The 17,649-nt window shown below is 42.0% G+C and overlaps 1 protein-coding gene across 1 annotated transcript in view; it reads left to right on the top strand.

The window, feature by feature from the left end:
- The first annotated feature begins 4,008 nt into the window (after positions 1-4,008).
- LOC110089733 (cysteine-rich protein 2) overlaps positions 4,009-17,649 on the top strand; it is a 58,559-nt gene continuing 44,918 nt past the window's right edge. Inside the window, exon 1 of the mRNA XM_020813009.3 lies at positions 4,009-4,209. Coding sequence (XP_020668668.3) covers positions 4,167-4,209 — 43 coding nt within the window. The 5' untranslated portion in view covers positions 4,009-4,166. The remainder of the gene's footprint in view (positions 4,210-17,649) is intronic.

The raw sequence follows: 17,649 nt of genomic DNA, 5'->3' as shown, positions 1-17,649 counted from the left end.
TGGAGTTGTAACTAAAGTACATTTCCAAATTCCCTCCCTCCTTCCCCCCTCCCCACATATACTTTTGTGACATTCCTGTGTATTACACCAACTGCAGTCATAGTAGCTTTCAGAGTTAAACATGCAGTGTCACTCAGAGGAATGTCACTTGGAGTCGGTCAGCCTGCCAGCCATAACTTGTGGTACGACAGGGTGGGAGGGGAGGCACAACGTTCTGTTACAGGGAACAGCTGTAGACTCTCAGCATGAAAAGGCGACAAAAGGAAGCAAAAGAATGTGAACAATGAAAACCTCCTAAAGGGTTTCTTTTGAGTATTAAGTGATAGATTTTATAAGATAAATTTCTTCAATCTTTCAAACTATACAGAATTTTTTCTCATCTATTAAATGGCTACATCTGATATAACCTATGCAAGCATTCTGAATTTCCAACCTGGGTGAAAGAGTTCCTAACCTTATCCTGCAGAACTGAATGTGGGAACCACAGAACCAGCATTGGCAAATGCTGTCCTAAACTTTCAAAATGTTCTTTTTAAAATGAATATTCAAAAACAACTTTATGTAAGATCCAGAAAATGATAGCTAAACCAGTCTGATAAACAAATGGGAAGAGTGTACGTGTGTGTAAATCATAAAAAAGCTAATTTGTAATCATCTATACATATTGATCAACAATATCTAGCATGGGTTTGTCAAAACACAAAAGAGTCCAGTCAAACTAATACCTCTCTCTTCATCATATTTGTAGTTTAGTAAATTGTGTGGGGGTTTTTCAATGTGATATACATTGGTTTCAAGGCACAATCAGACAAGCATTTGTTTTCCTATTTATCCTGTGTTCCTTATTGATCATTTTATTGTCTTCACCAATTATCAGATTATGCTGTTATTAATCCCAAGTAAATCCAATATTTTTGTCTATTTGGTACCTTTCATCCAGGTCTCTTCCCCCACCCCCACATTGATTTTTTTAGTGCTTCCAATACATTACTGGGCATATCTTGAGAACCTAGATCAAAATGTATACAGTGAGGTCTGGCTTGAGAGTGACTGCTTTTGTTGCTTCTCTATCACCCCTTGGCAATAACACTAAAATAACAACTTTTCTTTACTCTTTTAAAAGAAGCTACAACAATCCTAGCACTAGATCAAATGAAAGGAACTAAGCAATTTTTGTGCTATGCTTATATACCGATGAACCATTTCATTACTATAATAGTTGTCAATTTTTAAAAAGCACTTTTAATCAATTGCTATTTGCAGTGGGAAACATGAAATACATTTACAAAAAAAATTGGGACATGTCAACAAAACCTGTAATATTAGTTGCTCTCTGTATAGTGCTGTATTGTATTTCAGCCCTCCATCTTTAAAAAAAACTAAAAAGATTATCGAATCAAGAGAAGATAATAGTTATCGCCAGTCACAAGGCCCTTAAAGGTGCCTATCTTTTAAAGATACACACAAGTAATGCAGGACTTGGATTCATAAAGATATGATCCAGGATTGAAAATTGGTGTCTTCAGGACAACTCATGCACATAATTGCCATAGATTAGGCTGGTGGAAAGCTATCATAGAAGATTTGCTGATGGGTTTCTCAAGACATCCTACATTTCATTTCTTTGATTGCCCTCCTATGCGTTGGAGATAATGGATGGAAATCTAAATCAAATGGAAATGTGCTGTTCATTGTTAAGAGTCACATGTTTCATAGAGAACATTTTCTCCTAAAAACATGGTATGCTTTCTTGACCTTAGAGTCAATGAAGTAAGGAGGATATCCTTGGTGAAGCAGGTGTTTTGTGCGCTCCCTAGTTCTTTTTAAATAATTATCTTTGGTGTTATAAATGCATCCAACTCCAAAAGCCAAGCTGCATATATTATGTTATGTTCAATGATAAGGACTGAAGAAAGATAATGGATTTTCATTGGTGCTACTACACATTTATTATGGAAAGAAAATATTCTAGGTTTTATTTGTCCTTCATCCAGATCCTAATGATAACCTTAACATACTATCACCATATGAAAGGTCTGTTATTAGTTTCTTTACAAATGTTTTTAGCTTAGCCATGAACAGATTTACTCTCCCCCAAAATTAGTGCTCCTTGCTGTACACTGCAGTTGTTATAAGTCATGTCCACTGAACATGAAACTATTACAAGTGAAGAATTTTATTGCTTTAGTGATAAAAACCTCTGTGGGGAGATCCATAGAACTGACAGTATTAAGGAATTCTGCTGCAGTTCTGTGATTATGCAATGTTAGTGTAAATAGATGTGATATCCAATGTAAGAGGTATGGTATGATCATTGATTGGATACTGTGTATTTAAAAACTCTGTTACTGGTGTCTCTGATATATGAGTAGTAAGGTGCAACTAGAATATCCCTCACTGAATCAATGGGGATATGGTGAATCAAATCCTCCATAAGTTCCACTGATTCAGTAGGGCTACTCTAGATGTGACTTACTACTACATTTCAGCCAATATATGTATATTTTCAGTCATTGATTATTACCTAAGCCAACAAGGTGGAGTTGCTGAATTTATGGATTTCTGGCAACATATATAATGCCCAGCAGAGGTTTGGTTTTATAAAATCACTTGTGGATATAACTACATTGCAATTTACCCTACCATTTATGTCAGAATTGGCACGGTTAAAATCAAAGTATTTGCTGGATAATACATGACATAAAGCTAAGCACAGCCTTTTTTCCATAGACATGTTTATTTTTGTTCAGCTAGCATGGGGTGCCTTGTTTTGTACTGTTTCAGCTGTAATAGTGTTATCTTCCAGAACACCATCCCAAACTGACTGCAATCTGGAACAAGGTGCCTTGCTCTTTGGAGACTCTACTACAGAGAAGCTTAAATCAAAACGATACTGCAGGCTACAATTAATGAATTGTAAATAGGCATTTTAAGAAACTAGTAACTCCAAAATGTGCATACACATACTGTTTTTAATGGATACCAAGTTTTTGGATACCAAGTTTTTGATATGGACTTTTCAGTTTTGAAGAGCTATGACAAAGACAGACAGGCATTCTCTTTCGTTATATTAAGAAGATGAACATGCAACTTATAAAGCCAGCATCTTTTCTCAAGAAACCACTTTAGCTACATGAAAGGTAGCTCTCCTGTAGAAATAACAACAGCAATGCCCACCATGTGCCATCTGAGGTGGCCTGGATCTTCTCACAAGGACTTCCTTTGTCAGTAGGCTCAATGCATTTCTTTCAAGACCATCTTCTCCCTATTAAATTCAGTGGTGGTCAACAGGCCTGAAAGACTTATTGCTGCAGTACTGTTTCAATTCGGCCCAGGCAAGGGCGCGGCCCTCCCCACTCCAGGAATGCCCCCGCAGGGTATGAACCGGCTTCCTTCGCCCAGGCGAGCTTATCCTGGTGGCTCCAAGGCTTTTCTCGCCCTTTCTCTAACTCTGGGCAGCGTGGCTGTTGACAATGAGGGCTGAGGTCTTGCCGCCTTTCTCAGCTCAGGCAGCAAGACGATAGAACAGCGACCGCTGCCGCCGCCTCATCTCTCGGACCAGCCCTCTTGGGCCCACAGGTGCAGGGAAGGTGAGCCAGGCAGCAGGGAAAGCAGCAGCACCACCACCCCCTCCTTTTCTTTTTTTGCCCACGCTTTCGTCCTGAGGACCAGGCAAACCCAACCCCACTTGGGCTATCGCCCGGCGCCACCATCCCCACCCTGGGCTGCAAGCTGTATTGGGAAGGCGTGTGCGGCGGGCCAGCAGGACGGGCCCCCTTCCCCGTCTTTCCCGCCCGGAAACCGCCCCCCCCCGCGGGTGTGTGTCCGTCCAGGGCCGCCCGCGAGCGAGCCGAGAGAGAGAGAGCGCGAGCCCGGGGCGCAACCCGGCTGCGAGGTCTTCCACGCCACGCCACGGGGGCGGGGCTCTGGCGGGCGGGCCGGAGGGGCCCCCACCCAGCAGGAGCTCCTCCGCCCCGAGTGGCCCCTCCCGCCCGTTCGGCCGCGCAGCCAATGGGCGAGCGGCGAGCGGCGTGCTGCTGGCGCTGACAGGCAGCCAGGGAGGGCGCCGTCAGCCAGGGAGACGCTGAGCGGTTTCGCGCATCCCTCCATCTCTCTCGTCTCTCTCTGTCTCTCTGTGTGTGTCTCTCTCCATCCGTCCACCCATCATGGCATCCAAGTGCCCCAAGTGCGACAAGACTGTTTACTTCGGTGAGTCCTCCTTCCTTCCTTCCCTTCGGCTTGGCTTAGCGGCACCTTCCTTGTCTCGCAGGCTTTTTTTTTTGCGGCTGCTCCGCGCCGGCGCCCGCCAGCGGTTCGGGTCCAGGGCCCGTCGGGTTCCCCCTCCCGTGCCAGAGCCCGCCGCTCTGTCCCTCGCTCGGCGAGCCTGTGGGCTGCCTGTCGCCCACCCCGGTTGACTGGAGCTAGGGACCTCCCCCGCCTGGAGCCCCCTCGATACACCTGGAGCAGGTAGCCGGTCTGCCCGAGGATGCGCGGGGCGCCTGTCCCCCCCCCCATTCAGTCCTCCCCTAACCCTGCTCCCGGATGGGAAGGCAGGCTTTCTGGTTCGCCGGGCATGGATCCTGCCGCTTCTGATTTTAAAATCTACTGCTGGCTGGGGATGGTTCTTCCAGAAAGGGGGAGCGATAGATACGTCCGCCTCCCTCCACCTTGATTTCCCACCGGGGGTATCCACCCCAAGCTATTCTCCATTGCTCCATTGTTGCCCTGCTTGTGGGAGTCCCTCCTGTCCTCGCTGGTATCAGAGGGGCACCTCTGTCTTCGGAGGCTTTTGCAGGTCTGGATGTCAGGTGCCATGAGGACAGACATCAGGGGTAGGGATCACCTCCTGAACGCCATGCTTGGGAGCTTCCTTACAGCCATTGAGGTGGCAGCTGCTGAGAAAGGAACAGATGCACCCAAGGGGGATCCGGGATGTGCAGCAACCACATTAAATATAATTTCTGTCCTCCATGCCAACTTCAAATGCTTTTCGCTTTGTGGAGGCATTTCTCTTCTCTTCCCAAAACACATTCTGATTCCAAAAAAACAAAAAGCACACACACCCTGCACACACACTCCTTGCTCTCCTTCCAGAAAAAATATATATATATATCAGTTTTGCAATTTTTCTCTGTTTTGTTGCCAGGTTACCATCTCTCTCTTTCAGTCTCGGTGATGTTAATTAAATGTGCAAAATTAAAAAGCTGGCAACTTCTATCCAGTCAGTAGCCATATACTTGTCCATAGGGAGAAGTTGGGATCCTTTGACTCCTGTTTTCACACCTGTGCCAAATCCCCAAACCACTGTATGTGCATGCATGTGTAAACTGTCATCCTGAGGAAATGTGCAATGAACGCTACTGCTTCTACTACCCTAAAAGTGGCCATTCAGCACACTTTGGTCCCTGAATATGGAGCTTCAGCTGCTTTGTTCTGAACTTTTTTTTTGTTCCAAGCAGTGTGTAGATGAAAAGATGTATGTGACTCAGGTGCCCAAGGCAAAGGGGATTGGCAGCTGGCCCACAGCCTCCATTAGAGAGCCTCTTTACCAAAAGCAGGAAGGTAGAGAGAAACAGGAGAGCTTCAGTGGGATAGTAGAGAACATATATTGGCCATAAGGTTCATGTTGGTGTTGCGTGAGAGTGTGGCAATCTCTTTTCTTATGATTGTTGTTGTTCTGTACAGTGACTCTAACAGGGTTTTCAAGGCAAGTTAAGATATTTAAAGAGTGGTTTTACCAGTTCCACTCCCCCAGACAGTTTCCATGGCTGAGTGGGGGTTTGAATCCTGCTCTCCAGAGTCCTAGTCTGTCACTCTGTCCACTACACCACACTGGGAATCACTCCATATGATTAGAAAATCATAATCCCCACCCCTAGAATCCCGTCTAGAACACAATAGGGCTAAATAACAGTATTCTGATGCTTAAGAGTACTAATAGAGGTACAAGGAGATCCATTTGTGTAGTCGATTTGTGATTATCATGTTGCAGTGTATTTAATTAACTTGTCATTTTGACTGTAATTTCTGATTCACACTGAATTCAGTAGATGCTGTGTACTTAAGGAAATCAGATTCAGAAATCTTGGATCTTCATTTATTTAATTCAGTCAGCTGGTCAAGTAGGCACGGAGCACACAGCCAACTCCTCTTTTACTGCCATTTTCTTTCTTGCCTTCCTTTGTCAGCCCAATATTATGGTCTCTTGTTTGATGGCAGATGCATTGGTCCAAAATGTGAATTTGTTGTTGCTGCTGAATGGCCTGGCCAGCTTCTTTTCTCTGTGTGGACAGCCTTTTTTCCTGGAAATTACCAGCTGTCTTTAGATGACTGGAGGGGCAATCTCTTTCCCTTAGATCACTTTCTAATGGAATTAGCATGCAGTGTTGCTTTGTTACAACCAGCCATACATCAATTTCATGCTGAGGATTTGCCGTGCATTGTTCCTTTTTCCTTCCTGTAATTGTCTGAGATTTGGTGGAGTGTATGACATCAATACTCCACCTTCCTAAATCCTCCCTGCTTTTTTGTCTGAGGGAGTTATGCAGTAATATCTCCAAATAAACATAAAAAGGAAGAGGAATTTGCTTGTTTCTGTTTAAAGACGTGGGGGTGGGAAGTAGTAAGGTCAAAATATGTCTTTCTTTCCCTTGAATGAACATTAGGATGACATTAGCTTTTCCTTTTTCTACCCACTCTGGGGGGGGGGAATGTCTGCTCTCTTTAGCATGAGGTGAGACATAGAATCTTAACATTTTAATCTAGGAAGGTTTTGGCATACTTAAACCACAGTTTCCTGGTTCAGATGTCATGGGAAGGGATGCTTTAAGAAACTAGTAAAAGCTTACAGAAGCTGGGCATGCAAGGAACAGAGAAAAGGTGAAGAATGAACACATAGGCACACAGCTTGTTTGATTATTACATCTAAATCAAGCCACAGATTTCTGGACTTACTCTTAGACATTTTCTGAAAGATTAATTTGTGCTTTCAGTTAGAAAGGAAAATACAGCAGCAAGAACTTTTGTATATGTGGATCTTGCACGGTGCAATACACAGCACAAATTACTGTATGTTTGAAACCGCTAAGGTTATATTTTTCAAGATTCAGTTCCCCCAAATAATCCCACAATAAGGTGTTTTCCTTTTGAATGGTGCATTGTTGGAACACCTATAGGAATGACAGTTATTCATGGAAAAGTTACTTCACTTTTGTCTCAGCTCACCCACCCCTTGTTTCTGACTCCATGGAAAATACAAGAGGTAGCTGGGAGGATTTTCCTGAAGTTTAATATGAGGTTTAAAAATAATATGATATTCTTTAAATAGATTGGAAAATATATGGTGGGCTTTGTATGGAGCTTTGTATATAGATGTACAAGATTTCAGATATTTAAAATAACATTGGAAAGGGGGAAACAGGAAATATAATATAGCAAAAGCAGTTCACTGCTTGAACGTATTTGTTTTACTTAGTCCCAGGCCCGGATATTCTCCTGTTTTATGTTTCTTTATTTTGTTAGGAGTTGCTGAAGCAAGATACCCATTCAAATGTTTCTTAAGGCATCCATACAATAGGGGTCTGCCATCAAGGTTTTATGGGTCACTGCTTTTCTTAACGTTTTTCCCTTTAGGCAAATGGAGCAGAACAGCAGCTGAAGACTATTTCTTTCACCAGGCATTGTTTATTACAAACCCTCATAGCTTTTTTTTTTAAAGTTAAAGACAAGCTAATTTGTAGCAAATGTCTGTGAGGTTTTGTTCATCACTGAGAAGCCTGGCAAACTGATAAGAATGGTGTCCCTGATTGTGAGGTCTTTTTTCCCCTTCTGTTGGCTGGAAGGACAGTGCATTCCCAAAGTGGAACCTTTCCAAGAGCAAGTTGATAAAATACAAAATGAATCATGTCTGTGCACCCTTCCTTTTCACCAGAAAGAGATGGATAGAAAAAAAAAACCCAAAGCTTTTTTGAGCAGGAGTTCCTTATTTGGAATAGCCTTGAATGCCCTCTTCTTAAACTCAGCTTCTTCCTGATAGTGCAAAGAAACTGAAAGGCTGGCTCTCCTAATCTTTAAGTAAGGTTCCTATTGCTCTTTTAGTTGGTGCTGATGCCTCACTGTATACATTACAAAGGATTTGATTTCCAATTTTCTTTGTCATGGCCTGAGAGACAACGGTAAGTGCCTATTTTAGATATACAGTATTGGGAAAATATCTGAGTTAAGTTGTATATCCCCATCTGACTTCTGAGCATGCCTTTTTACATCTCCTTCACTTTACTTCAAGAACAATTTGTACAAGTCTTTGTTTAGTAAGGCTGCACAATCTTATTTACATAATTTTATATTTTTGTTGACTTAAATAAAGATTCAGTCAGGTAAGGTTCCCCTTGACATTTAGTCCAGTCGTGTCCAACTCTAGGGCGTGGTGCTCATCCCCGTCTTCAAGCTGTAGAGCCAGTGTATTTGCGAAGGCTTTCACGGCCGGGATCTAATGGACTGGAGTAGGAACTCTGTGCATGCTCTGTTGGTGTTTGTTGGATAGTTGAGTATTTATAGCTGTGGGAAACAGCTTTTGTCATTGCAAAAGGTCAAGGAACTCTACCCAGCCACAAGGGCCAGGGATCGTTGCACAAAAAAGACCAACTAACGACACCCATCAATCACAGTGACAGATAATCTCTCCCCTCCTTATCACAACAAAAACATGCTGATCACCCTATCTCCTGGAAAAAAAAGCTGTTTCCCACAGCTATAAACATTCAACTATCCAAAAAACACCAACAGAGCATGGACAGAGTTCCTACTCCAGTCTTCTGAAGATGCCGACCACAGAGACTGACAAAACATCAGGAAGAACAAACTTCAGAACATGGCCAAAGAGCCCCAAAACCCCACAACAACCGTAGAGCCTGCGTTTGTCCATAGACACGTGGCCAGCGCAACAAGACACGGAACAAGACACCTTCCCACCATGGTGGTACCTATCTACTCGCATTTTTACATGCTTTCGAACTGCTAGGTTGGCAGGAGCTGGGACAAGCGTGGATTCGATCTTATGACTGCTGGTCTTCTGACCTTGCAGCACAGAGGCTCCTGCGGTTTAACCTACAGTGCCACCACGAATCTGGTGCCTATTTGTCAAATAAGCAGGGTGAAAATATTCTGTTTGACACTTTCTTGCTTTAAGAAAAAATATGAGGAATGGGCATTAGTAAGCTCCATGTAACAGGAAAACAGAACAGTAGTGGCTTCAGGAAAATGCAAGCAGTAGACCAAAGACAGAACAAAGAAGGAGCAGAGGATAAGCCTAAGGATGTTCACACTTGCAAAAAGCGCTGGACCATACCTGGTCTTGGAAGAGTGTTTGAAATTTTTGACTAGAAACTGCTAGCTATGCAGCAGGTAGTGCAGGGAACTGCAGAGCAGAATTAGCTTCAATCATCCCCAGAGTAGACAACCACTTATTGATTCTAATCAGTGGCACTCAGTCTTAATATCACTCACTCTGAGACATTGGTCAGAGAAAGAACTCACAGTTCTTAACAATAAAAAAGAGCATATTGTAGAAAAAAATGACTGGTTACATGAACAGGCTTTCACTGGTTCATAGCTACATGACTAACTGCATAACGAACTTCATACTGACAAAAACTGAATGCTAACTGTAGACTAGTGGATGGCAGACTGAAAAAGGAGGGTAAAATACTCTTAAGCAGAGAAGTGTGTCTCCAAAATCAGAAACAGAGAGAAAACAATTGGTGATTGATTGATTGACAGCAACCCCTGCGCAGAAAGATCCCTCCCAGCTAAACCTCTTAAAGGCAGCATGTGAAGGTTGGTAAAATTCCAATACCTTGTACCAGTCTAAGAACAATATTTAACCATAGTTTCTTCCCCTGTGGTGAAGGAAATTAGGTCTTTTGATATGCATAGGCTTAAATCAGGTGTTTTAAATCATTCTATGATTATTTATATTCAACAAGTGCAAAGACTAATATAAAATTTTGGTTTAAACAGAACTTCCCATTTTTCCTGAACAAACTTACTGACATGAAGGATGATGCATGTGGTTGATATTTGCTGAAAGATCCGTGCTTGACTAAGAGGATGGGGAAAAGAGTACATGGGCTGAGCTAGGCTTGCAAGGAGGCTGTTTCTTGAATTATGAAATTAGAAAAGTTGCAGGTTAAATTGCCATGTTACATTTTTGGTCTGAATGTACGAATGTATGGAGCTGGAATAATACCCCGTCAGGCATTCTGCCCATTTAGCCCAATAGTCTCTATTTGATGGCTTATTTACCAAATCCAGGAAAAAGAACTGTCCATTCTGCCAGACATCTTTTTACCTGAAAATGCCAAGATTGAAACTCAATATGTTAGGCACAGAAGATTTCTACTCTTCCTCTGAAATACATGGTATCATAGCAACTGTATCACAAGACTGATTACTACTTTAGTAATGTAGTAATTACTGCTTTACTCCTTTTTGATACATTGGTGAGGATTAACATGGTAATTTATAATGGAAACAGGAAAAAAATCAATCAGATGAAACATACATAAACAAAAAACAGATTCTGCACTAGACAAAATAATGTGCTAGAGTAAGAATTAAAAACTGTTGGTGAGGATTCTGTTTTTTGTTCCTCTCACCCAAAAGGACCCTCAAAAGTCAGCTAGGACTGAAAATAGAAAGGACTTTCAGTGCCTGTTAGATGTTGGAACAGGTGCTAGGTGAGCTTCTCTGGGAGAGAGTTCCAGAGTTGTGGTGCTACCACTGAAAAGGCACTGGTACCACAAATTGCAGAATAACCTGGAGAAGGGCCTGTCTCTTGCTTGATGGCCAGGGACATGTTAAGGTACAGTAGGTGTTCTAAAACTAGCATTTTGTGTCGGTCATGGAAATGAGCCAAAAGCCAGTGCAGCTGATAAGAGTGTCGGTGCAATATGGTCATTACATTTGTTCAATCCCCATTAGCAGTTTAGCTATTCTGTTCTGGTCTAACTGCACAGTCCCAAAAACAAGGGCGGGTAATATCTTTATTAGACGACTAAAAGCCAATAGCAGATAAGCTTTTAAGGTTTCCAGGAGTCATTTTCAATTTGTTTATTGCAGAGTTTGTTGGTGGGGAAGACAGAAAAGTTTAAAAATGATCCCAGTCAAACGTTGAGGCCTCAGGATTAGTTGTTGTTACGTGCCATCAAATCACCTCCAACTTATAGCAGCCCTATGAAGGAGCAGTCTCCAAAATGGCCTGTCCTCAGTAGTCCTGCTCGACTCTTGTAAACTCCATCTTGTGGCCTTCTTTCGTATTTGGCCTTCTTCTTTTCCTGCTGCTTTCCACCTTTACCAGCATCGATTTTTTCCAGAGAATCCTGCCTTCTCACGATATGCCCAATGTAGGACAGCCTCTCTTTCATCACCTTTGCCTACAGGGATAGTTCAGGCTTGATTTGCTCTAGGATCCACTTGTTCATCTTTCTGGCACTCCAGGGTATCTACGAAGCTCTCCTCCATCACCACAATTCAAACGAATCAATTTTTCTTCCTGTTACTTTACTGCCCAGGTTTCATAGCCATACATGTTGAACATGAATGCCACAAGACACACCTTTATAGTACTTGATTATCTTTTCAGCCTTCTTCCGATTTCTTGGCTCTAGTCCTCATTTGGATTGCTGACTGAATCAAGGAAGACAAAATCTTTCACTATTTCAGTTTCTTCATTGTCAACATTAAAGTTATGTAGTTCTTTCGTAGTCATGATTTTGGTTTTAATGTTCAACTCCAGCCCTGCTTTGGAACCTCCCTTCACTTTCACTAAAAATAATTTGAAGTCATTGCTGCTTTCTGCCAATAAGACGGTGTCATCTGCATATCCGAAATTTATGGTAGTTTTGTAATTATTCCTAAAATGGAAGCTACAATCTTTTCAAACAAGATGGAGACACATTGGTATCAGATTTCGCATCCAGTGGTGTAGTGTCAATTGCTTTTATCCTGTTGTTTAGACAAATACATTCCAGGCACTAGTGAATCCTTTTGTCAGTGTGTGTGGCCTCTGCTTTTGCTAGGAGTAGAGGCACCTGGAAACATGGCCTTTCAGAATGACGCTTGGAAGACAGAAGTGGTTTTGCCCCATTCTAGAAGCATCTCAAACTTCCATTTTGAAGAAGGCAGCAATACCAAATAATTCTGCTTCAGCAATAACAGTGTGCTAACAGTGTGTAACATTAGATATGTTACATAATAGCAACCCCAGGATCGCCACTGGCACTCCCGTTCAGTAGAATAGAATGGCAACCTCGGGACCTGAAGGGAGGAACAACTGATGTAGTTCAAGATCCCCATTGCGGAGTGCATCATGAGGAGGCAAAAGTAGGCACCTTCAGTCTCAGGAGACTATGGTAATGTACTCTGAGTAGAGGTCTTGGAACAGCATCTAGTGTGGCTGAGAATGCCAATTCGAGAGTGACAGTCCCTTCCACACTGAAGACAAATACAATCTGTCCCCAGTCCAGCTCCCTGATTTTTCTGGTTTTGGGACTGCCTCTTTGCCTCCGCCTGCTGGACAAGGGTTTCATCAAATTGGGAGAGGCCGTGATGCAATGCCTGCCTCCAGGCTGAACGCTCAGATGTCAAGGTTTCCCATTTGTTGAGGTCCATTCCTAAGGCCTGCAGATCCCGTTTGCTGATCTCCTTGTATCACAGCTGTGGTCTCCCTCTGGGGTGATTTCCCTGCACTAATTCTCCACACAGGAGATATTTTGGAATCCAACCATCAGCCATTCTCACGACATGCCCAAGCCAATGTAGAGGCAAGAGGCTACAAGCTAATTGACGCAGTCTGCTTATGTGTGAAAAAAACATGAGCATAAAACTTGTTTGACATGTGGAATGTTAAAATACACTTGTTGGCATGTTATGCTTGTCCTACAAAATGTTTATCTGAAGTAGTTATAAGAAAAGCTTGATTTATGAATTTGGATGTCATGACAAGGAAAATAGAATCTAAATTGGGCTATTTCTTATTTCAGCCAAGAAAATAAAAATAGAATTTGAACTTTTTCTTCCATCAGTATGGTCACTGATGAATAATTATGGGAGCAACAATCCAAAACACAACTGCCCACTCCTGCTGTAGGCAGAGAATAACTCCTTGAGGAATAGAAGGGCTCAGCAAGCAGTACATAATGTACAGACCACTGTTTTTCCCACTATAAGTTTTTCCCTTCCAGTAATGCTAGCAGCTTTTGTGAGTGCAGAGTGGATTTTGTTTGTGCATAGGGGGAGGATTAAAACCTCATAGGACATGGTCCAGAACTTGATTGTCCTCCCCTACGTTTTTGTTTTTGTGTATCAAGTTGCTTCAGACTATAGCTCAATGACTTCCAAAAGGTCCAATCAGTAACAGCCTTGATCAGCTCTTCCAAACTCAAGGTTGTGGCTTTTTAAAAAATAAAATCAATTCATCTCTTATTAGGCTGCCTTCCTTTTGTACTGCCTTCCACTTGTCCCAGCATCACTGTGTTTTTTCAGTGAGTCTTTTCCAGTCTATGATAGCCTCAAGTTAGTCATTTTAGCTTCTAAGGAGAGTTCAGGCTTTACTTAATATAGAACCCACCTATCTGACTTTCTGATAGTCCATAAAGTTCTCTTCCAACATCACTTTTCGAATGAACTGATTGCTTTGAATGAGACATGGGAAAATCTTAATAATCCTAATTTCTTCACTGTCAACCTTAAAGTTATATAATTCAGCTGTAGTCATAATTTTAGTTGTCTGTAATGTTCAACTGTAAAACTGCTTCTGCATTTTCTTCTTTTACCTTCCTCACTAGTTCCAAGTCATTTCTATTTTTCTGTCAGTATTAAAGTATCATACAGGTGTATTACTGTATTAATGTTTCTTCCACTAATTTTCCTTCTCACTTCACCTGAATATAATCCACTCTTTCATATGATATATTCTGCATATTGTCTGAACAAATAAGGAGATAAAATAGACCACTATCTGAAATCTTTGCCTATTGGAAACCACTGTTTCTCCATATTCTATCTTAATAGTAACCTCTTGTTCAGAGTTTCACATCAATTAAATGTTGTGGAACACCATTTTTTTAAAAAAAGAATGATCCATAACTTTTTATAATCAACACAGCTAAAGGCATTACCGTAATGTATAAAATACAAATTGATTTCTGAAATTCTGTGCTTTGTTCAACCATACAGTATGATCTCTATGGCCTCTTCTTTTTCTGACTCCAGCTTGAACATCTTAGATTTACTCTTCCACATATATGGGAAAAGTCTTTATTCTAACATCTTGATAATCAGTCTGCTTCCACAGGAAGTTAATGGGAAAGTTGTATAGTTAAAGTGATATTTGGGATCTCCTTCCTTTGGCATTGGAATGTCCATATATTAAACATTTTGAGTCTGTAGGCAATTCTCCCCCGCCACTTTTGTTGACATATTCTCTTTAGCTTGAAATAGTTCTAATGGCATCTCATGTATTCCTGGTAATTTATTTATTTCAATTGTTTTGAGAGCAGCTTCCACTTTATTTTCTAAAATTGCAGGAAATGGTTCTTTGAAAGAATCTTCTATTTTGCACCTTTTCTTGGTAGTTTTCAGTATATTGACTCTGTCTTCTTTATTTTATCCTGACAAGTTAACATAATCTCCTTTTGATCTTTTAGCATCCCTAATCTTGATATAAACTTTACTGACCTTTTTGGGAGGGTGGGGGGAGTATTACTGCTTTTCTGTTTTGTTTTTTCTTGTGGCAATTAGTATAATAATTCTTTTTGTTTCTACAGTGGTACCTCGACTTATGAACTTAATCCATATTAGAACAGTGTTTGCAAGTCGAAAAGTTTGTAGGTTGAGGCACAGTTTCCCATAGGAATGCACTGAAAACTGATTAATGCGTTCCAAGGGAAGAAAAAAATACAAAAAAATGTAAAATAAATAAAACACTGCAAGTCCCACGCTGGGACTGCAAATAAAAACCAAAAACACACAAATCCAAAAATAAACATTGGAGCAAGTCCCACGCTGGGACTGCAAAAAAAAAATTACCAAAAAACAAAACAACACATCACAGAAACATGACCCCCCAGCCCAAACCCACCCTGCAAAAGCCACCCAGAACAGTTTTTTAAAAAGAAAAAAGCAGCACTTACCGGTGCGAAGCCTCCTGGTGGTCCCCCGCCACTGCGATCGCCGCCACCATGATCGCCATCGCTGTAAGGCTTGAGCCTGGCTGGAGTACTTTGGTCGCTCGCCCCAAGCCGCGGCGGAGGCAGCGGTCACCCAGCGCTGGGAGACTTGAGCTGACCGGGTTTCAGCCCAATCCTTCTGGCACTGGGTGACCACTGCCTCCAATCACGGTGGCGGAGGACCCTCGGGAGGTTTCCCAGGGCTTCCCTGCCGCCATTAGAGACCTCCTGGGGGTCCCCCCCACCGCGATCGGCGCCTTCAGGCTTTCCCGGGGGGTAGACTGGGCTTACCAGGGGAAGCCTGCTAGTGTTCTTCAGAATTACTTTGCCATTTGCTATGCCTTGTTCATACTCTGAACCATAGTCTAGTCTTAGTTTGGCAGAGAGAATAACTGTCTCTATCTTTCGCTTCTAATTATATCATCTGCTTGATTACTATATTGGCCATCCAGTAAAACCCATGCAGCAGTAATCTGTTGGGTTGACTGAAGTATATATTTGCCATAAAATGATTGCTGGTTTCATGGAATTCTATGAGTTGCAATATTTGGTTCTTTTTTCTTTCTGCACTGCATTCCAGTCAACCATGATTATCAATGCGTTCTATTTCAGTGTGTGATCAATATCTTCCTGCGTCTTCAATTTCTCATTTCTTTCTTATTCAAAATATTTTTACCTTGCCTTTCTCCTTAAAAAGGCGTTCAAGGTGGTTTACATCAATAAAAGACAATATTTAAAAGCTAAAAACAGTGAGTATACAAGTATTTTTAAAAAGTGAAAACTATAACATCCAAAGTTACAGCTCGCATGTCAAAAGGACACAGAAGGATAACTTGTGGCAGATAGGGTTGGTAGGTGGAAGGTCAACTTTTAGGTGGACATGATGGAAGTTGAGGAAGAATAAATTCTTAGTACTGTAATTGGTAGATGTGAACAGATAGGTGGCTGGAAAATTCTGGGTGCTGCAGTCCAAAAACCCACAAAATCTCATACCTCTAGAAATTGATATGAAAATTCCACCTATACCAGTGGTTCCCAACCTTGGGTAGCCCAGGTATTCTTGGACTGCAGTTCCCAGAAGCCTTCACCACCAGTTGTGCTGGCCGGAGGTTCTGGGAGTTGCAGTCCAAGAACACCTGGGTTACCCAAGGTTGGAAAACACCGACCTCTACTATTTCTGTGTCCTGCTGCCTGAGAATCATTGCTATATTTCTCCTTGCAGAAACCAGTTCTCTTTAGTTCTTTAGCAAGACTTGAATGATAGTTATGTTGATTAGAGCAGACTTTGCCTTAACCTTAAACTTTTGTGCTTTGCCTTGTTATTAAAGCTATGCTATTTCTTCTCAGATTGCCATTTTCAGAATAAAACACATTCCAATCATCTGTTTTAAAATATCCTGTTCCAGCCCACTTTAGTTCACTCACACTAAGTATCACAGTTAGAGATGGGGGTATTCGTATACGAATACAAATATCCACACACAGCTGGACTTAACAAAGGTCTGGCCCCTGGGGTTGGAGCATCCACTCATGTGTCCACTGGCAGCAGTGGCTGGGCTCATTCTTCCAATTGCTTCCGGAGTGCCACTCTCTTCTTGCTCGGCTACCTACTCCAGGCAGGGGGAGGGAGGACCAGTCTCCCTGCGTGGCTGCTGAGTGGCCAGCGGAGCGGGAAGAGAGCGGGACTCCGGGAGTGATTGGAAAGATGAGTGGGGCCACCACCACCAGCAGACGCGTGAGTGGACGGTCTGGCCCCTGGGGCCAGACCTTCATTAAGTCCAGCTGTGCAGGGATATTCATATTTATATACAAATACCCCCATCTCTAATCACAATGCTTAAATATTCCATTTCTTGTTTGACAATTTTAAACATACCTTGATTTTAATTTCTCACATTTTGCATTCCAGTTATAAGTATCATGCAGCATTGGACATTAGCAACTAGACATCTTTTCATCTTTATGTGAGTTGCATCATTAGTTAAACCCTATTTCACAACTGTTCATTGTCATTTCCCAGTAATTGATGCAGTACCTTCTGACTTAGGACTCTCATCTTCCAGCACGAACTCTTGTCTCATTTTGGATTGGATTTGTCACATAGTGTTTAAAGTAGTATAAATATTAATAAGTGGTTCACCATAGCCACCTTCTGCACCATACCTAGAAGAGTTAGCTTCAGTGTCACTGCCTTTATCTCCTCCAGTGTCACATTCCACTGCTGGTTGCTACCCAGTGAATGTATTTCAAAAATATATAAATTCTCTTCTGTTGATATAATTATCAGTTTCTGAAGATGATGGACATATCTCAGATTGCCATCTCAGCTGTCACCATTCCATCTCAGCTGACTCTGCTCAAACATTAGACTGCCTGTTGGCAACATAGCTCTCAGCTATCCTGATATACCCAAGCTCCTTCA

The sequence above is a fragment of the Pogona vitticeps genome, chromosome 4 (genome assembly GCF_051106095.1).
Source record: "Pogona vitticeps strain Pit_001003342236 chromosome 4, PviZW2.1, whole genome shotgun sequence".
In the NCBI taxonomy this organism is placed as follows: Eukaryota; Metazoa; Chordata; class Lepidosauria; order Squamata; family Agamidae; genus Pogona; species Pogona vitticeps.
The sequence above is the reverse complement of the archived record's forward strand: the minus strand, read 5'-3'. Positions and strand labels throughout refer to the sequence as shown.